The sequence below is a fragment of the Fundulus heteroclitus genome, chromosome 23, assembly GCF_011125445.2.
Source record: "Fundulus heteroclitus isolate FHET01 chromosome 23, MU-UCD_Fhet_4.1, whole genome shotgun sequence".
NCBI classification, from domain to species: domain Eukaryota; kingdom Metazoa; phylum Chordata; class Actinopteri; order Cyprinodontiformes; family Fundulidae; genus Fundulus; species Fundulus heteroclitus.
In genome coordinates this window covers 20,150,880-20,164,605 of record NC_046383.1, presented here as the reverse complement: position 1 = coordinate 20,164,605, position 13,726 = coordinate 20,150,880, and the positions used below count along the sequence as shown (strand labels likewise).

Sequence of the window (13,726 nt, the reverse complement as noted above, 5' to 3'; positions counted from 1 at the left end):
GGCATTCTCTTAAACGATGTACAAGGAGCATTAAATTTAGGAGAAAATGTTTTAGCTTGAATTTACATTTTCAAAAATTATTTCTACCATTCTCAAAAGTTAACAAAAGGTTTGTTGCAATTCCAGCAATTAAACCCTTCCTCGAATTGCAGACTAGCATTTTGCAGGTTCCCTCTGTTATTTGTTGATGAGCGTCAAGTCGTTGTGGTTGGGCCGCCTCCGTCACCCGAATCTTTAACTCCATCCACAGAGTTTCTATACGATTCAAGTCAGGACTCTCATGGAAATGTTAATTCCAGTCAGAAGTAGAATAATGGAAAACTTACATTACATCACATCTAAAATTGGCAAGTGTATGAATATTTTGGGCTCTACCGTAGCTTTGTCATAAAATAAGTAAAAAAAATAAAAAGCAGAGTCTGAGGATATTACCTTGTTCTCTCCTTTTCATCCTTTTTTCTCTCTTCTACCTTCTCCTTTCTGTGTCCATTGAAGATGAAATAGTCCCAGCATAAAATCTAATAAAGCTTCTTGCATATATACATCAAGCGGAGCACTATGGCGATAGCAGTAATGCTTCACTTGTGAAAGTAAAATCTGTTGGGCTCTCTATGGCATTAAGACACCAATTTTTAATCCTACACTGCTAGACAGGACACATTTAAAAATATATATCTATAAAAAGAAAATAAAAAAAGACACTAAAACCAGAATAAAACCATTAATTATAATAAAAGGATTCCATCATCTGACCTCAAGTCACTCTACGCACTCTTTTCATCTGCAAACAAGTTCTTCTACTAATTTAGCCACTAAAAGCTCAGAAAGAATCATTAGACAGTCTACTTTGTTTCGCCGTCACCGTGCTTTCTCCCAGCCAGTAAACACTTTGACCACTGGAGAGTTTTCCACAAAGGATGGAAGGAGTGAGCGATGGATTATCTTAAACTTTGAAGAAATTAGACAGCTAAAGATTGCAGGGAGAATATTTCTTTTTACTATATTGTTTTTGCCTTCTAGCATGAAACAATGCTGAATAACGTAAAAACATTCAGTATATTGCCAACCTCTAAGGTATGACTATTGCATGATGTCAACGACACTTCTGCTTTGCTTTTGAACTTAAATAAAACCCGACCGTGGCAGAAACGGTGGAAATTGTACGTTAACAATGCAGAAGTCTGAAAGTCTAAAACGCTCACGGGAAACGTCTGGCCATTATTCCCCACTTTAAGTGCCATTTGCGCACAAGGGAAGAGGAGGGAGAAACAACAAAAGAGCCATTGTCACACCTCATTATGTGGCGAATGACACTGAATCAGCGAGGGAGAAACAGTGCAGGACCCTGAAAAACAACGAGTCCAAGCCTAAACCTGTGGACTCAAACTCGCCTTGTGTCCCAACCCACTGTCCAAGGCAGCGATCCCTGGCTGATCCCCCACTTTGCCTGGCGGCCTGAGCCAGAAGGCAGGTTTACGTCAACAGCATTCATGTATTCTGCCGTTCTGTCCCTCTGAACCTCAAGATCACAGATGGTACTTTAAAGTTTTGCTCTTGGTTTCACACAAAATACCTGACGCACCTGTATGCATGAAGGAAGATGCATACCTGTCAAATATCTTTGAGATACGTTTCCCAAAGAAAGCTCTCTGGGTTTCTGTCTGCTTCAGCTGCAGTTATTATAGCTTTGAGTTTAGATATGGGCTAAAAACACTCGGCTGTAACTGAGATAACCAATGTATGAAGAGACCAGATTTCTATAAATTAATGCGACTATGATTATATGTTGCATGTGTTATAAAATAACCTAGTGAGCAAACAACAGTCAATCACCTGAGATGATGTTGATTAGTTTCCATGCAACAACAGGGATAATGCAGGTGGGACGCATTCCACCTGCTTCTTACCAGCATGCCTTGAATGAGGTGAACAGGAATCGTGATGAAAATCAGAGCAGTCAGTGGAACAGGAAAAGGCAGCTCAGAGCTGATGTCACGCTGTAAAACGGGTTTATCTCAGGTTTTTATACAACTCCAAGATGCAATAAACCTGACTGGGTTCACGTCTCAGAGCTAACGTACATACATAAAGCCAAGTAAAGGATCTGCTGTGCTTGTTCCAGTATACAAGGCCTGCGAAGAGGACTCACTTTATCAACCAGAGTATGATTTGCCACAGTTGGGAGGCACTCTCCCCTGTTTTTGGCCCGTTAGCCTGACCTACATTACCAAAGGCCAAATTGAAGCTACAGGTCAATTCACTTCTATCCACGCCCCATGTTTAAGACTCAATTCAGGAATAATGATTAAAAAAAAAGCATCCCATTGTCCAAATACACCAAGATGTGTTTTTAGGAGACCCAACTGTCCCAGTCAGGTGGTGATCATTTTTGCAGCATCTCTCAATCATAATTGACAATTAAGTATTTTAATGAATAATAGTAAATATGTATAGAGAGAATACAACGATCTGACTTTAAATATCAGGTCATTTTGTTCTGTTTTCCAGGAAGTTAGGGCTGGGCAATAACTCAATTTTATCGATTAATTTGAATTTGCTGCTCCTGAAGATTTTATTTTGGGGGATAAAATCTTTTTTTGTTGCCATTGCACTCTCCTGGTCTTCCATGAAATGCTGCACTATGTCAGTTCCAACAGGGGAAATTGTTTTGGTAATAGCATGCAAAGTGGAATACATGTTTAAGAACACATTGTCAAAATACTCCAAAGAAACCTTTTTACCCTAAGATGAGGCACTTTAATTTATTCATTCACTTTTCTTTTTTATGTGGTGTGAAGTTACACAAGTGAACTGAAGCCTGTTCGTTGATATGCAACACAACTAGCAAACATTTTGTGCTAAGCTATATTTTCATTATTTACTACGGTGAGGCCTGCCACCCTGTTTAACAATAAGCACGTTTTAAAGCTCGGAATAAGTTGCACTTTGAGTACAGGTCAACTCTTAGATGAGATTATTGAAATAAAAGTACGTTTCTAAAACTAATTTCAGCAATGTGTTTTTATGAAACAAAAGGGGAAAAAAAAAAAATCCATCAAATAAGAGATTTTCTTTTTAAGCCGCATCACCTTAACCTGACAACAGCCAGCTGCATGTTTCGCTCCGCCTAGCTCCACTCACATACATCTGGGACACCGCGATAGGAATTGCCTTTACTGAAGGCTGGGTCTTATCAAAACTCCTTGCATATGATTGGATAAGCCACTTGTCTGTCATCTTTATCGACGTGCTATTTCAACCACTCACACCAAAGCTAACCCGTGACGTTGATGAGACCGAAGCAGGAAAAAAAAAACTTCTTTTTTTTTATGTGTTTGTGGCTCTAGTGGGCAGTGGCACGGATTTTATTGACAGTGAGCTGACAGGAAGAGGGGGGAAGACAGGCGGCAAAGCGCCGCGGGTCGGAGTCGATCCCGGGCCGACCGCGTTGAGGACTAAAGGTCTCCTTATATGGTTCGCGCTAACCGCTCCGGGGCGCGTCCGCGGACGCGTCCCGGAAAACAAAACTTGCCAAATCCGGTCGGGAGAAGGGCGAAAACATGGTTTCCACCAACAAAAGCCTTCAGAGCCATTCTCTGATGTTCTTTTAATGAAACAATATCAGATAGATTGGATAACACAGAAGAAATAGCAGCATCAATGCTAACGCTTGCTTCCTCGATGCGAGCCGCCATTGTTGTAGGAATCTCACGGTCACTTCTCCACTACGTCACATCCAGGAAACACCCGCCCTGCGTCCTGATTGGCCAGACCATAAATTTGGTTGGGGAAATCACTTTGAATGAGCGGTGTCCCAGGTGTATGTGAGTGGAGCTAGGCGGAGCGAAACATGCAGCTGGCTGTTGTCAGGTTAGCATCACCTGGCCCTACTGAAAACTTTATTTCACATAATTTTTGTTGTGGTTCTTACACACGCACGATAGATAAGGACCCCTCAACAAACTAGGGGTGGGTCGATGAAGTCGATGAAGAGCAAAACTCTATTATCTTCATGTTAACTTGTGACCTAATTAAGAGGAAGGCAAAATGTGAAGTTAAGCAGCGCATAAGGGCAGCAGCCGGCCCGTTTATGGTTTAAAGCATAACGAGATCACATGCCCTACACTCAGCAGCAGAGAGAACAAGGGCAGGACAAGAGCCACGCCATATGCAGGTTATGTAAAGCTAAACATCTAACATTTTGAAACATGACGCTATAATAAACGTTTCAACCCGAATGTGGAATCACAACAGCTGATCGCGCCGTGCTACTGGCAGGACGATAAAGGAAGCGATGTCAAGCAAACCTAATCAGGATGTTCTTTGATGCTTTGCAAAGGATTTGAGACAATCAAGAGTTGCTGAGAACCTGAGCTAATGCAGTACATAGCGCTCTTCGGCGATAACATCCCAACCTCACAGACGTTTCACTGAAACAGATATCCCTGCACACGAAAACAGCAAAGGCCCAAAGTCAAGGGCTCTCCTCTAATATTGGAGAGGGGGAATATGGCTGCATGTGGGTGAGAGTCGTGCTTTGTCAATAATTGATATAAGAATCGCCACGCAGCCCTCTGAATTGTGATTGACTGTCGAACTATGAAGTGTGTTAATATTGTTGCACAATATTAGGAAAACATTTAATAACGCAAGTAAATGTCACGCTGATGCTCCCTTGCGATACATAGACTCATAATTAAAGTGTTAATGTCTTTCTGCTTTGGTATATAGCCAACATACACTGCAGTAGCTGTCATGTTAATGGAATAAAATACATTACTTCCATCTTAAGGTTTTTTTTTAAGTTGATTCCGGCTCACATTTGCTGTTTTGGCGCTGAAACAACTTGTAGTTGTAGTTTCTTAATGACTTAATTGCTTTACAACCATCAACGCATCCATTTTCTGTGCTTCTGTGCAGGGTTACAGGTAGGGACCATCTCTTGCAGACAGAGGGCAAGGGGAGGGGTACACCCTGAACAGGTCCATCTCAGATTTATTGAGAGAATAAAAGCCATGCAAAGAAACACTCAGGCTTATGGGCAAGTTAGAGCGGCCAATTAACCTAAAATGTATATTTTTGGGCTGTGGGAGGAAGTCGGAGGAACAGGGGAGATCCCATCCCCAGGCGTAAGCAGGTTTGATTTTCTCTACAAAGAACCCTAGTGTTTAAGAGACTGCAATGAATATAATTCACAGATATAAACAATCAGTCCGTGATGACGGCGTCAAAACTTGCTCCACTTACACAGCTAAGTTCAACGTGAAATGATTTTTTTTAGTTAAATAAAACAAACTAAAAAAAAATTATGACAGAACTTCCCCTAAATATAGAACCCAAATCTATCAAAACAAGAATAAGAATCACATGAAACCCCAGCAAACATAGCTAAGCAGCTAGGTTTGCAGGGAAGAGGGGACCCGGCGAACCAAAACGTCAACATGAGAGCCGTCTCCCAACGATAAAAGCACCAGCACTGGGGAGGGAGGTCCAACCAGAACAAGGAAAGGCGATGCTGACTGGATGCTGTGACACGCGGAGACGAAACAACAACAACGCCTCTGTTCGCCGCGCTCGTGTTGAAGTGCTTCTGTAGCCAGGTGATGACGAGAAAGACACGGCAGAATCATCCACTGAAAATAAAACCCGGCCAGCAGAAGCTGTCCGCCGCACATTTAGAGAAAAAGAAAAGGGTCAGTTGTTTACTACAGAGATTCTGTGACTCACAACGATTATGCTAATACTATAGCGATTTCCCTGGCGCTACAGATACACCTTTGGATCAAATCCTCCGCTGTAAAGTAAGCTGGTTGCTGTGTTCCTCACTCGGACATGATGAAGCCAATGTCCCAGAAGGCCAATAAACAAAGAAAAAAATTACATTTTATCTCGCTTCTGTAGCTTTGTTGCTAAGGTTCGGTGAAAATCTAGGAAAGTGATGTTAAAATCTTTCGGGAAATGTATGAGGACCCTAATTTAACATGTCAAAAAATGTATAAGAGTCTTGCTGAATGCATATTTATTCTGAGCATCTTCAGTTTCAGTAATCTATTATTTCCATCTACTATCAACAAGTTTATGTAAATTATGTAAAAAGTACTAAATGACTGAGAAACGAGTATCGGGGAAGATTCTCCTTTTTAGGCCAGCGGCACCCACGGCCTCACTTAGGATTTCTAAACTGTGATGTTTACTCATTCTACATCTAAACGACGCATACAAATGTTATATTATTATTAAAAAGCATTAAACATATTTTCTTTCCATCCAGTCTGTAAAACCGAACACCGTTTTAAAAAGCTCAACTTCACCAGAACGGCAATATTAACTTCCAAATATGAGCAGTTTAATGCACCTACTAAAAAAATAAATAAAAAAAGTTGATCATTTCTGCAACATCATAAAATTGCTAAATCTGAGCTAACACGTCTAAACCAGTCACTTGGAAAAGTCCAGATTGAAGCCCAGCTGCCTGGCATCTAGATTGTTGTAGTTGCTCCGGCGTTAACATTGACATGGGGAATAAAAAAAAATAAAAATGTGTTTGTTAAGGTCCCTGAGACAGAAAAGTTTATTTGGCCTGCGCGTCCCCTACGGTCACCGTTTGCGATCGATATCGGCTTTCACCTGCTGCTGGAGGTGACCGGGGGATAAAGTTACACAAGAGTTTGCCCAGGCCGATGACAAACTTTAGCAGCGTGTTGACTCTTACTTCACCGTTGCCATCCAGTCAGCCCTGAGTCATAATACATGTTGACACAGCCAGGGAAACGTCCCTGTCGAGTCAGCGGAAGGAGATTTTAAGCCACACCTGCAAACCGAAAGTTAGTTGTTTTTTTTTTTTTTTTACTTTTTTATAAACAATCTTTTCCTTGTTAGTGTTTGATTTCGAGCCAGAATTATACCAAGCCCTCTGGGAAATGATACAACTAAAAGAAAGAAAGAAAGAAAGAAAGAAAGAAAGAAATGGGCGTGTTATGCTCATACAGATGTGGAAGTCCTGTGTTGGCATGTTGCAATCAGTCAGGAATGTATAAGCCTAAGATGCAATGATGAGTTAAGAGCTTCAAAAGTGAGAAGCCAACAACTTCCTCATAGTTTTTTTTTTTTTTTCTCTCCACACGGTGCAGAACTTTGACCTGAGCTAGGAACACCGCAGGGCGACATCTAACCCTCTCAACAGCTGGTGAACAGCCTGAAGGGGGGGGGGGGGGGGGGTGACAGTAATTACAGGTATGGTGTCAGGGTGAAACAGGAGAACCTAAGCCGCAGTGTGTCTGGAGGTCGGCGCGACACCTGGGGATACTCACAAATTTCTTTTTCCCATCTCCGTCCTCGTCTTTCTTCTTCGACTTCCTCTCCTTCTCCTTCTTGGGTCCGGCAGATGAAGCCGAACCCCCCGTGTTGGGATCCATGTCGGTATATTAATCTCCAGACGTGATGTGCAGACGGACACGTGCGGCGGTGGGGTGGAGGGGGTCTCCCCGGCAACGGCGCCCTTCTCGAGAGCAAGGAGAGTGTGCTCCCAGAGGGCCTGTGCTAGTATCTCGGCTAGTTAGCCACAATTAGCACAGGTCTGCTAGTAATTTGGTCCACAGCCAAGCGAACCCCCCCTCTCCCCTCACAAAGCCGCCCGTCCGTTTGACTGAAGGAGGGAAATTCAAAGCACAAGCCGGAGTCCTCGGGTCAACGAGCACGAAAGCAACCAGCTGCCTCTCTGGAACACCAACGAGCGACTAACTTTGCCACTTCTTAAAAGTTACAGCGATAACGTTAAACTCCACAAGATGCGGCGCGCGCGCACACACACACACACAAACAAAACAACGCTAACGTTAGCTTTAGCCCGGACTAGCTTACGGGCTCCGGTAATTAGTTAGTTAAAGCGGAACAAAAAGCCTCCGCCGTCGCCCGCTTCCAACCGCTCGTTTCGACGACAGCAACGCGGAGTCGGCGTCACAGGTGTCCAGAACCGACGGCGTGTCCAAAACCGGTTACCATGGCGGCTCAACAAAGTTTTGGGTAACTTTTTAACCCCCTGTGTGACAACAGGGAAGCGAGTGTTTCTCAGCGGTGGGAGACCTCTTCCTGTTCTTTGACAGCCCTGTGTGGGGAGGGGGGCGGAGCCTGCGCGCTGTGGCTGCACCTGAGAGGATTTAAGTGACAGATCAGTGGCCAGGGCGCGCGACGCACACCGCTCATCACATGTTTACACGTTTATCTCCTCCTCTCTAAACTACTGTTTTTATTTTTACCCGCCGCCCCCGCCTCATTATCTTGATTTTAAAACCATCAGCATCAAGAATCCTTCAGTAAGGTGTGCAATCACAGTGGCCAGCAAAAGTATGACCTTGTTTACATTTTTTTAAGATAAGATAAGACAGGACTTTATTAATCTCACAAAGGAGAAATTCATCCGTTACATCAGCTCTAGTAAAATAGTTAATAAATATAGAACAAAATTAAGAAAGAAGCATATATATATATTTACATAAGATATAACAAATCAGCAAACAAAAACAAATTAATATGCAGACACATTGGCTGTGTATGTGTGCATACACAAGGGGACCGTGCTAGAATGGCAATCACTGTAAGTATGCAAATATAGCCAAAGATTTTATAAGGTAGATTTTTTTTCCACATTACCACTTTTGTTTTGTTGGGATTATATTTGATAAAACAATGCAAGAAAATATGAGCATAATTGTGACTTGGAAGGAAAAGTATACAAACTAAAAATGTATTTTTATTCAAATCTGACAATTTTATCCACCACTTTTAATCCGACACCCTTTAATAAGATCCAGTGCATTCAGTTCAGAATTGGCCCGATTACTAGATAGGGTAATTCATTCTCAGAGAGATCGAAGCTCTTCTGTGAAGGACACAGAGGTTTTCAGGGGAACATTATTGAGCAGGTGGCATCAGAAAAACCCAAGAAACACAACAGATGGGTTTGCTCTGTGCATTCTCTCTGGTTAAAGGTGTATGGCACAATTGACCAGGCAGGAGAGCATCCTTCAGAGAAGAAGCAACAAGCTCTATTGTGACTCTGGTGGTGCTACGGAGATCAACAGCAGTGGTGGGAGAATCAATGTGGAAATAAATCCATAGTAATATCTGTCTAAAGCTGGCTACACGCCATGGCAGGGACAAAGCAAAGATGTGGAACAAGGTGCTCTTTTTTTGGCCTACATGTAAAATAAGTGGAGAACAGCTAACAGTCCAAACTAAAGCTAATACTGCACATTGCCCCTGAACAATCAATCCCCACAGTAAAACATGAGGGTGTAAGCATCATGTTGTGGGGATACTTCTCTTCACCGGAGCTACGGGAACTAACCAAGTTCGAAGTATGGAACACGCTGAATAGAGTACGTTCTTGGATGAAAACATGCTGCAAAAGTCTGAATGTGGTGTAGGTTCACCTTCCAGTAGGGCAACAACTCCAAATGAAAAAGCCACAGCTACAGGGAGGGGAGTGGTTTAGATCAGAGCATTTTCATGTGTTGGAATCTCAAAGGCCAGATTCAAATCAAGACTTTGCTGAAAGATTGCTGTTAAGCGGTGCTCTCCATCCAATCTGGTTGAGCTTAGGCTATTTTGCGATGGAACAATGTTCAAAAATGTCCATCTAGAGTCAAGATTTGAAAAGCTGGTAGAAGCCAAAAGACCGGTGGATGTAATTGTAGTGAAAGTTGGTTTCAGAAAATAAGGACTGAATACAAAAGCATGAGACACTTTTTATTTTCTAATAAAAAAATAAGGACAATTCCCCAAACCATGTACTCCTCTCTGTCCACTTGACAACTATGCAGTAGTTGATGTTGGCCCACCACCTTAAATCCCAACAAAACCTGAGGAATTTTGCGGTTATAAGGGGCTAAAGAGTGAATGAAGTTCAGGGCGTAGGAATAGTCTTGCAAGAAACCGTATAAGCAAAGGCCTGTAACCACATCAGGCCATTTAATCTGTTTGGATCTGTGAGGAATTTCAGCTTCTTGTGCTGGAAACAAATAGTCTAAGTAGCTTTACATTTATGGGACCTCTGGAGGAAGGCAGTCTCTGGAAATGTATGTACTATTGTGATATTTGAATTCACCATAAAACCTAAAACATAAGAATAAGCCCTGCCCCGCCCCCCCCCCCTTCAGCTAATTTCACACTCATGCAGCAATGATGTTGCTCCTTTTAGCCCTTTCTCTTTTCAAGTTACAAATCTGTTCACTCTCTATGACTCTCACTAGGTTAAATATTCTTCAAGTTTAGCAGGGAGGTTGCAACCTCTGTGATAATACAAAGGCAAATGATCCTATTTTGCATGTCTTAAAAAGGGAATGATGAACCCTAGTGCTTTTAATAAGTAGGCATTTCTCTGTGCAGTGGGTCACTTCCACTCTCTATCATTTCAAGATCTGCATCTAAATACGCCCGTTTCAATGCCTAAACTATTTTTTACTCTTTTTTTATCATTGGTGAGGCAATGTGTGAATCCTCCCTTCCTTTAGTGGTTATGGCCCTTTAGCACTTTGCTCTGCAACCATGCTGTGCATATAAATAATAGGACCTGGGGCCCCACCGTGTGGTCGAAACGTAAACAGCACTTATTTCAGCGTCACCACCGTGGCACAGGGGGTTAATGTTGGTGTGTTGCATGCTGAAATGCAGGACTGTGTCTTGATTCTGAGTTTAAAAAGCAGACAGCAACTGCAAAAACGTCATCTATTCCTGTTGTTTTTGTTTTTACATACATTCATTTCAAAGCAGTGGTGGTAAATCACCTAAATACCTTATAGGTACTAAGTATCCATCCATGACTTTCCTTAATGTTCACAAAATAAAATGTTTATTTAATGATTTTATGGCAATTTCTATTTTTTTTTCTTTAACTTTAATATCAGTTGAAATAAACAGATGAAACTTTGACAGAATCGGGGCTGGTTGTCACTTTGCGGCGTTGGACACGACAAGGTATAATTCCTTGGATAACTTTGACTCAGACATACACAAACTGGTAAGCACACATAATCTCCCCTCCCCTCTTTATCTCTCGCGCAGTGAGAGAGACAGGATCACAGAGACGAGCTCATTTTTATCTGTCGCGGTATGCGAGATATGTTTCCCAATAACAAGATTGGGAAGGATTTGCGCATCACCGGTGGCGATGAAAAAGACAACACTTTGGTCTGCTTTATCTCACAGGACTCAGCTGCAAGTCCTCATTCCCTAAGATGGTTATGATGCTAAAAAATCATCTACGAGAAGTTAATTAAAAAAGCCAAGGTGCTTGATAGGTCTTGCAAACCACCCCTGTGGGTGCAGTAAACGGTCAACAGTCGGCCTTTCACATCAGCAGTATTATCCTGTATTATTCACTCACAGGTACACAACCGAAAAGACCCCAGAAGACATTTCAGTATCCTTATGCAACAATATATAGCCACTAAAATCTGTCATTTGATCATTTTACAGATAAAAAAAAAAAAAAAGGTTTCTGTTTGTATCCTAATTGCCTCACAAGACAAGACAGTCGAGTCACAGTATTACAAAATACTTTTGTACAGACTGGAACAGTATTTTGGGTGTTGACACATTCCGAGCCATGTTTTTCGTGAAGAAAAACAGGCCCGGGGCTCAGTTCTGTGATGCAAAGTGCAGGCGCCACGTCAGATTTGTAAGCAGTTGGATGAGTTAATGCTGGAGCGACTGACTGGAATGAGGATCCTGGAGAAAATAAAATAAATTGGCTTCCGTTGTGCAGAGGGCTGCGGGTGAATCACGGGATTTGTTTCACGTTTCGTTATTTGGGCTAGCAGAGAGGTGAGGCCCGTCAGTCATTAGTCATTCCTGGAGTCCCTCTTTTGTCTTTCCCGGCTGTCACAGCACTCTGAAGTGTTTCTAGTTTCAGGCCTGTGGGCAGCATCTATCATGCATGATCATATTGAAGGGGAATTATCCAGCAAGCGTGCACCAGAGGTTTGTCCCTCTGGGGAGTTACTTGTAGGAGGTCCGGGCCTCTCTCAGTGACCTGTCGTACGGCATGGAGGCGAAGAAGGAGTTTCGCAGCTGGCAGTTGATGAAGAACACAATCAGGAGGACCAGCAGGAACAGCAGTAGGCACATGACTATGTAGGTGATGAGGTCCGGTTTGTGCAGCTCGCCCTCCCGGAGCCCCCCTCCCCCGCCGCCGCCCCTCCCCGTGGTGGGTCTAAGAAGGGCGGCCACGCTCACCGAGCCGCCGTTGGAAGCGTTCAGGGAGGAAGGGGCGTGCGTCGTGGACTGGGCCATGAGCATCAGGTCGAAGTCCGGGGAGTCGGTGGAGTTGAGGAGGATCTGCCTCAGCATGGCGCCCGGTGGGCTCACCGAAGGTCGGCTGCAGAAACAAACAGACAGACAGACAGACAGACAGACAGCAGAGCAGTTATACAGCTGACTGACAGATTGTTTCTTCAGGCAGGACGGCTTTCCGTCTGATAAGGCAGATTCGAAAAAAAATGGAGCAGAGTGGAAATTTCACATTTGTATTCAACAGCAACTTATACCACAAAGTAGTCTGGAGTTTTCGTTAAGTAGCGACCAAACTGAAGGTTATTCCCTTATGGCGTTGTGATTGTTCCGCATTGGGAGGAAAAGAACACGCACTTTGGAGGGAGCTGCGAAGAGTTCCGCAGGTGATCTGGAGAAGTCCAAATCTCGGATCCGCATTCCTCAGTGTCCCCTGGACTCTGTTCGCTCCAGCGCCGCCAAGGACGACCCGGCGGCCCGGCTCCTCCGCCGCGCGTCGACTGCTTCTTATCGAGCAATCCGGGTGCCTGCCGGTGGCTGCGTAAACACCCCGTCCCCTGTCACATTGAGCGGACGCGACCCAATCCACGTGTGGAGACGGCACCGGAGCAAAACATTGCTAGCCTCATCTTGATCCCCAAAAAAACGTCCCGCCTCACACTGCCCGCTTTCTGCAAGCTGCCAAAAGCAACATCCAGATGAGTTTGGAGTTTGAAGTTGAGCGACGGCCGCCGGTGCGCACACGTGTAGCCAGGCTTGTGCGTCGCCGACCGCCTGCATGCGCGCACGGTAACCGAGAGCGATCACCGCAGTCCGCCCGTCCGATTGCCCTTTTTATCCAGTAAAGAATCGATGCGTGTTGATTTGATACTATTCCGACGGCACTGCCCTTAAGAGTTCATCGATCCGGTGCCACTAAAACTGGGCGAAAGGAGGGGATTAATGGAAAACAAAACACACCAGCGCGCCAGGTCATAAACAGCTTCCCTTTCTCCCTCGGCTGCATGTGTGACACAGAGAGAGGCAGATAGGAGGAGGAGGAGGAGGAGGGAGATGGGGAGGGAGAGAATTGCAGATCAGGAGGCACGCACATCCCCGGACATCGCGTCTCTGCTATTCCATCTATTTCCCTGTCCCTTTTCGGTCCATCCATCCACACTATAAAGGTCCGTTTTCATATTGGTGATAAGAAGTCCATTCCCAACTCTGGTTCATTTCTGGGCCGGTATGGGGAATGTCTCACACTGGGGTGGTGAGAGAACAGTGCAAAGGTGTGAGATTGGACGGGTGTGCATGTATTGCCTCAAATGGATGATTGACCTGCAGAATAGATCTAATTCTTCCGCACTTTTGTTTTTAAAGCACAAGTTTAAAAGTACTTTACGTACACCACAAATTGTAACAAAGGCACGACACCACAAATTGTAAGAAAGGCACG

The 13,726-nt window shown here is 43.8% G+C and overlaps 2 protein-coding genes across 5 annotated transcripts in view; both read right to left on the bottom strand.

The window, feature by feature from the left end:
* The window catches only part of LOC105932686 (protein diaphanous homolog 1), a 125,029-nt gene extending 116,922 nt beyond the window's left edge, over positions 1–8,107 (bottom strand). For all 3 annotated transcript variants that reach the window (XM_021321148.2, XM_036127039.1, XM_036127041.1), the window contains exon 1: positions 7,311–8,107. In XM_021321148.2, coding sequence (XP_021176823.2) covers positions 7,311–7,415 — 105 coding nt within the window. In that variant the 5' untranslated portion in view covers positions 7,416–8,107. The remainder of the gene's footprint in view (positions 1–7,310) is intronic.
* A 2,843-nt stretch (positions 8,108–10,950) lies between these two features.
* Positions 10,951–13,416, bottom strand: LOC118557435 (small integral membrane protein 32-like). Of its 2 annotated transcripts, none has more exons than XM_036127442.1 (2): positions 12,546–13,416; positions 10,951–12,376 (listed from the first exon to the last, which is right to left on the bottom strand). In XM_036127442.1, exon 2 carries the CDS (start codon positions 12,346–12,348, stop codon positions 11,998–12,000), a length of 351 nt encoding a protein of 116 aa, XP_035983335.1. In that variant the 5' UTR covers positions 12,349–12,376; positions 12,546–13,416; the 3' UTR covers positions 10,951–11,997. The 2 variants fall into 2 exon arrangements, with proteins under 2 accessions (XP_035983335.1, XP_035983334.1); XM_036127441.1 differs by having other exon boundaries at positions 12,646–13,413.
* Positions 13,417–13,726: the final 310 nt, after the last annotated feature.

Excerpts from the sequence above, each read along its gene's own strand:
- LOC118557435 (XM_036127442.1), bottom strand. The coding sequence starts at position 12,348 with ATGCTGAGGCAGATCCTCCTCAACTCCACCGACTCCCCGGACTTCGAC.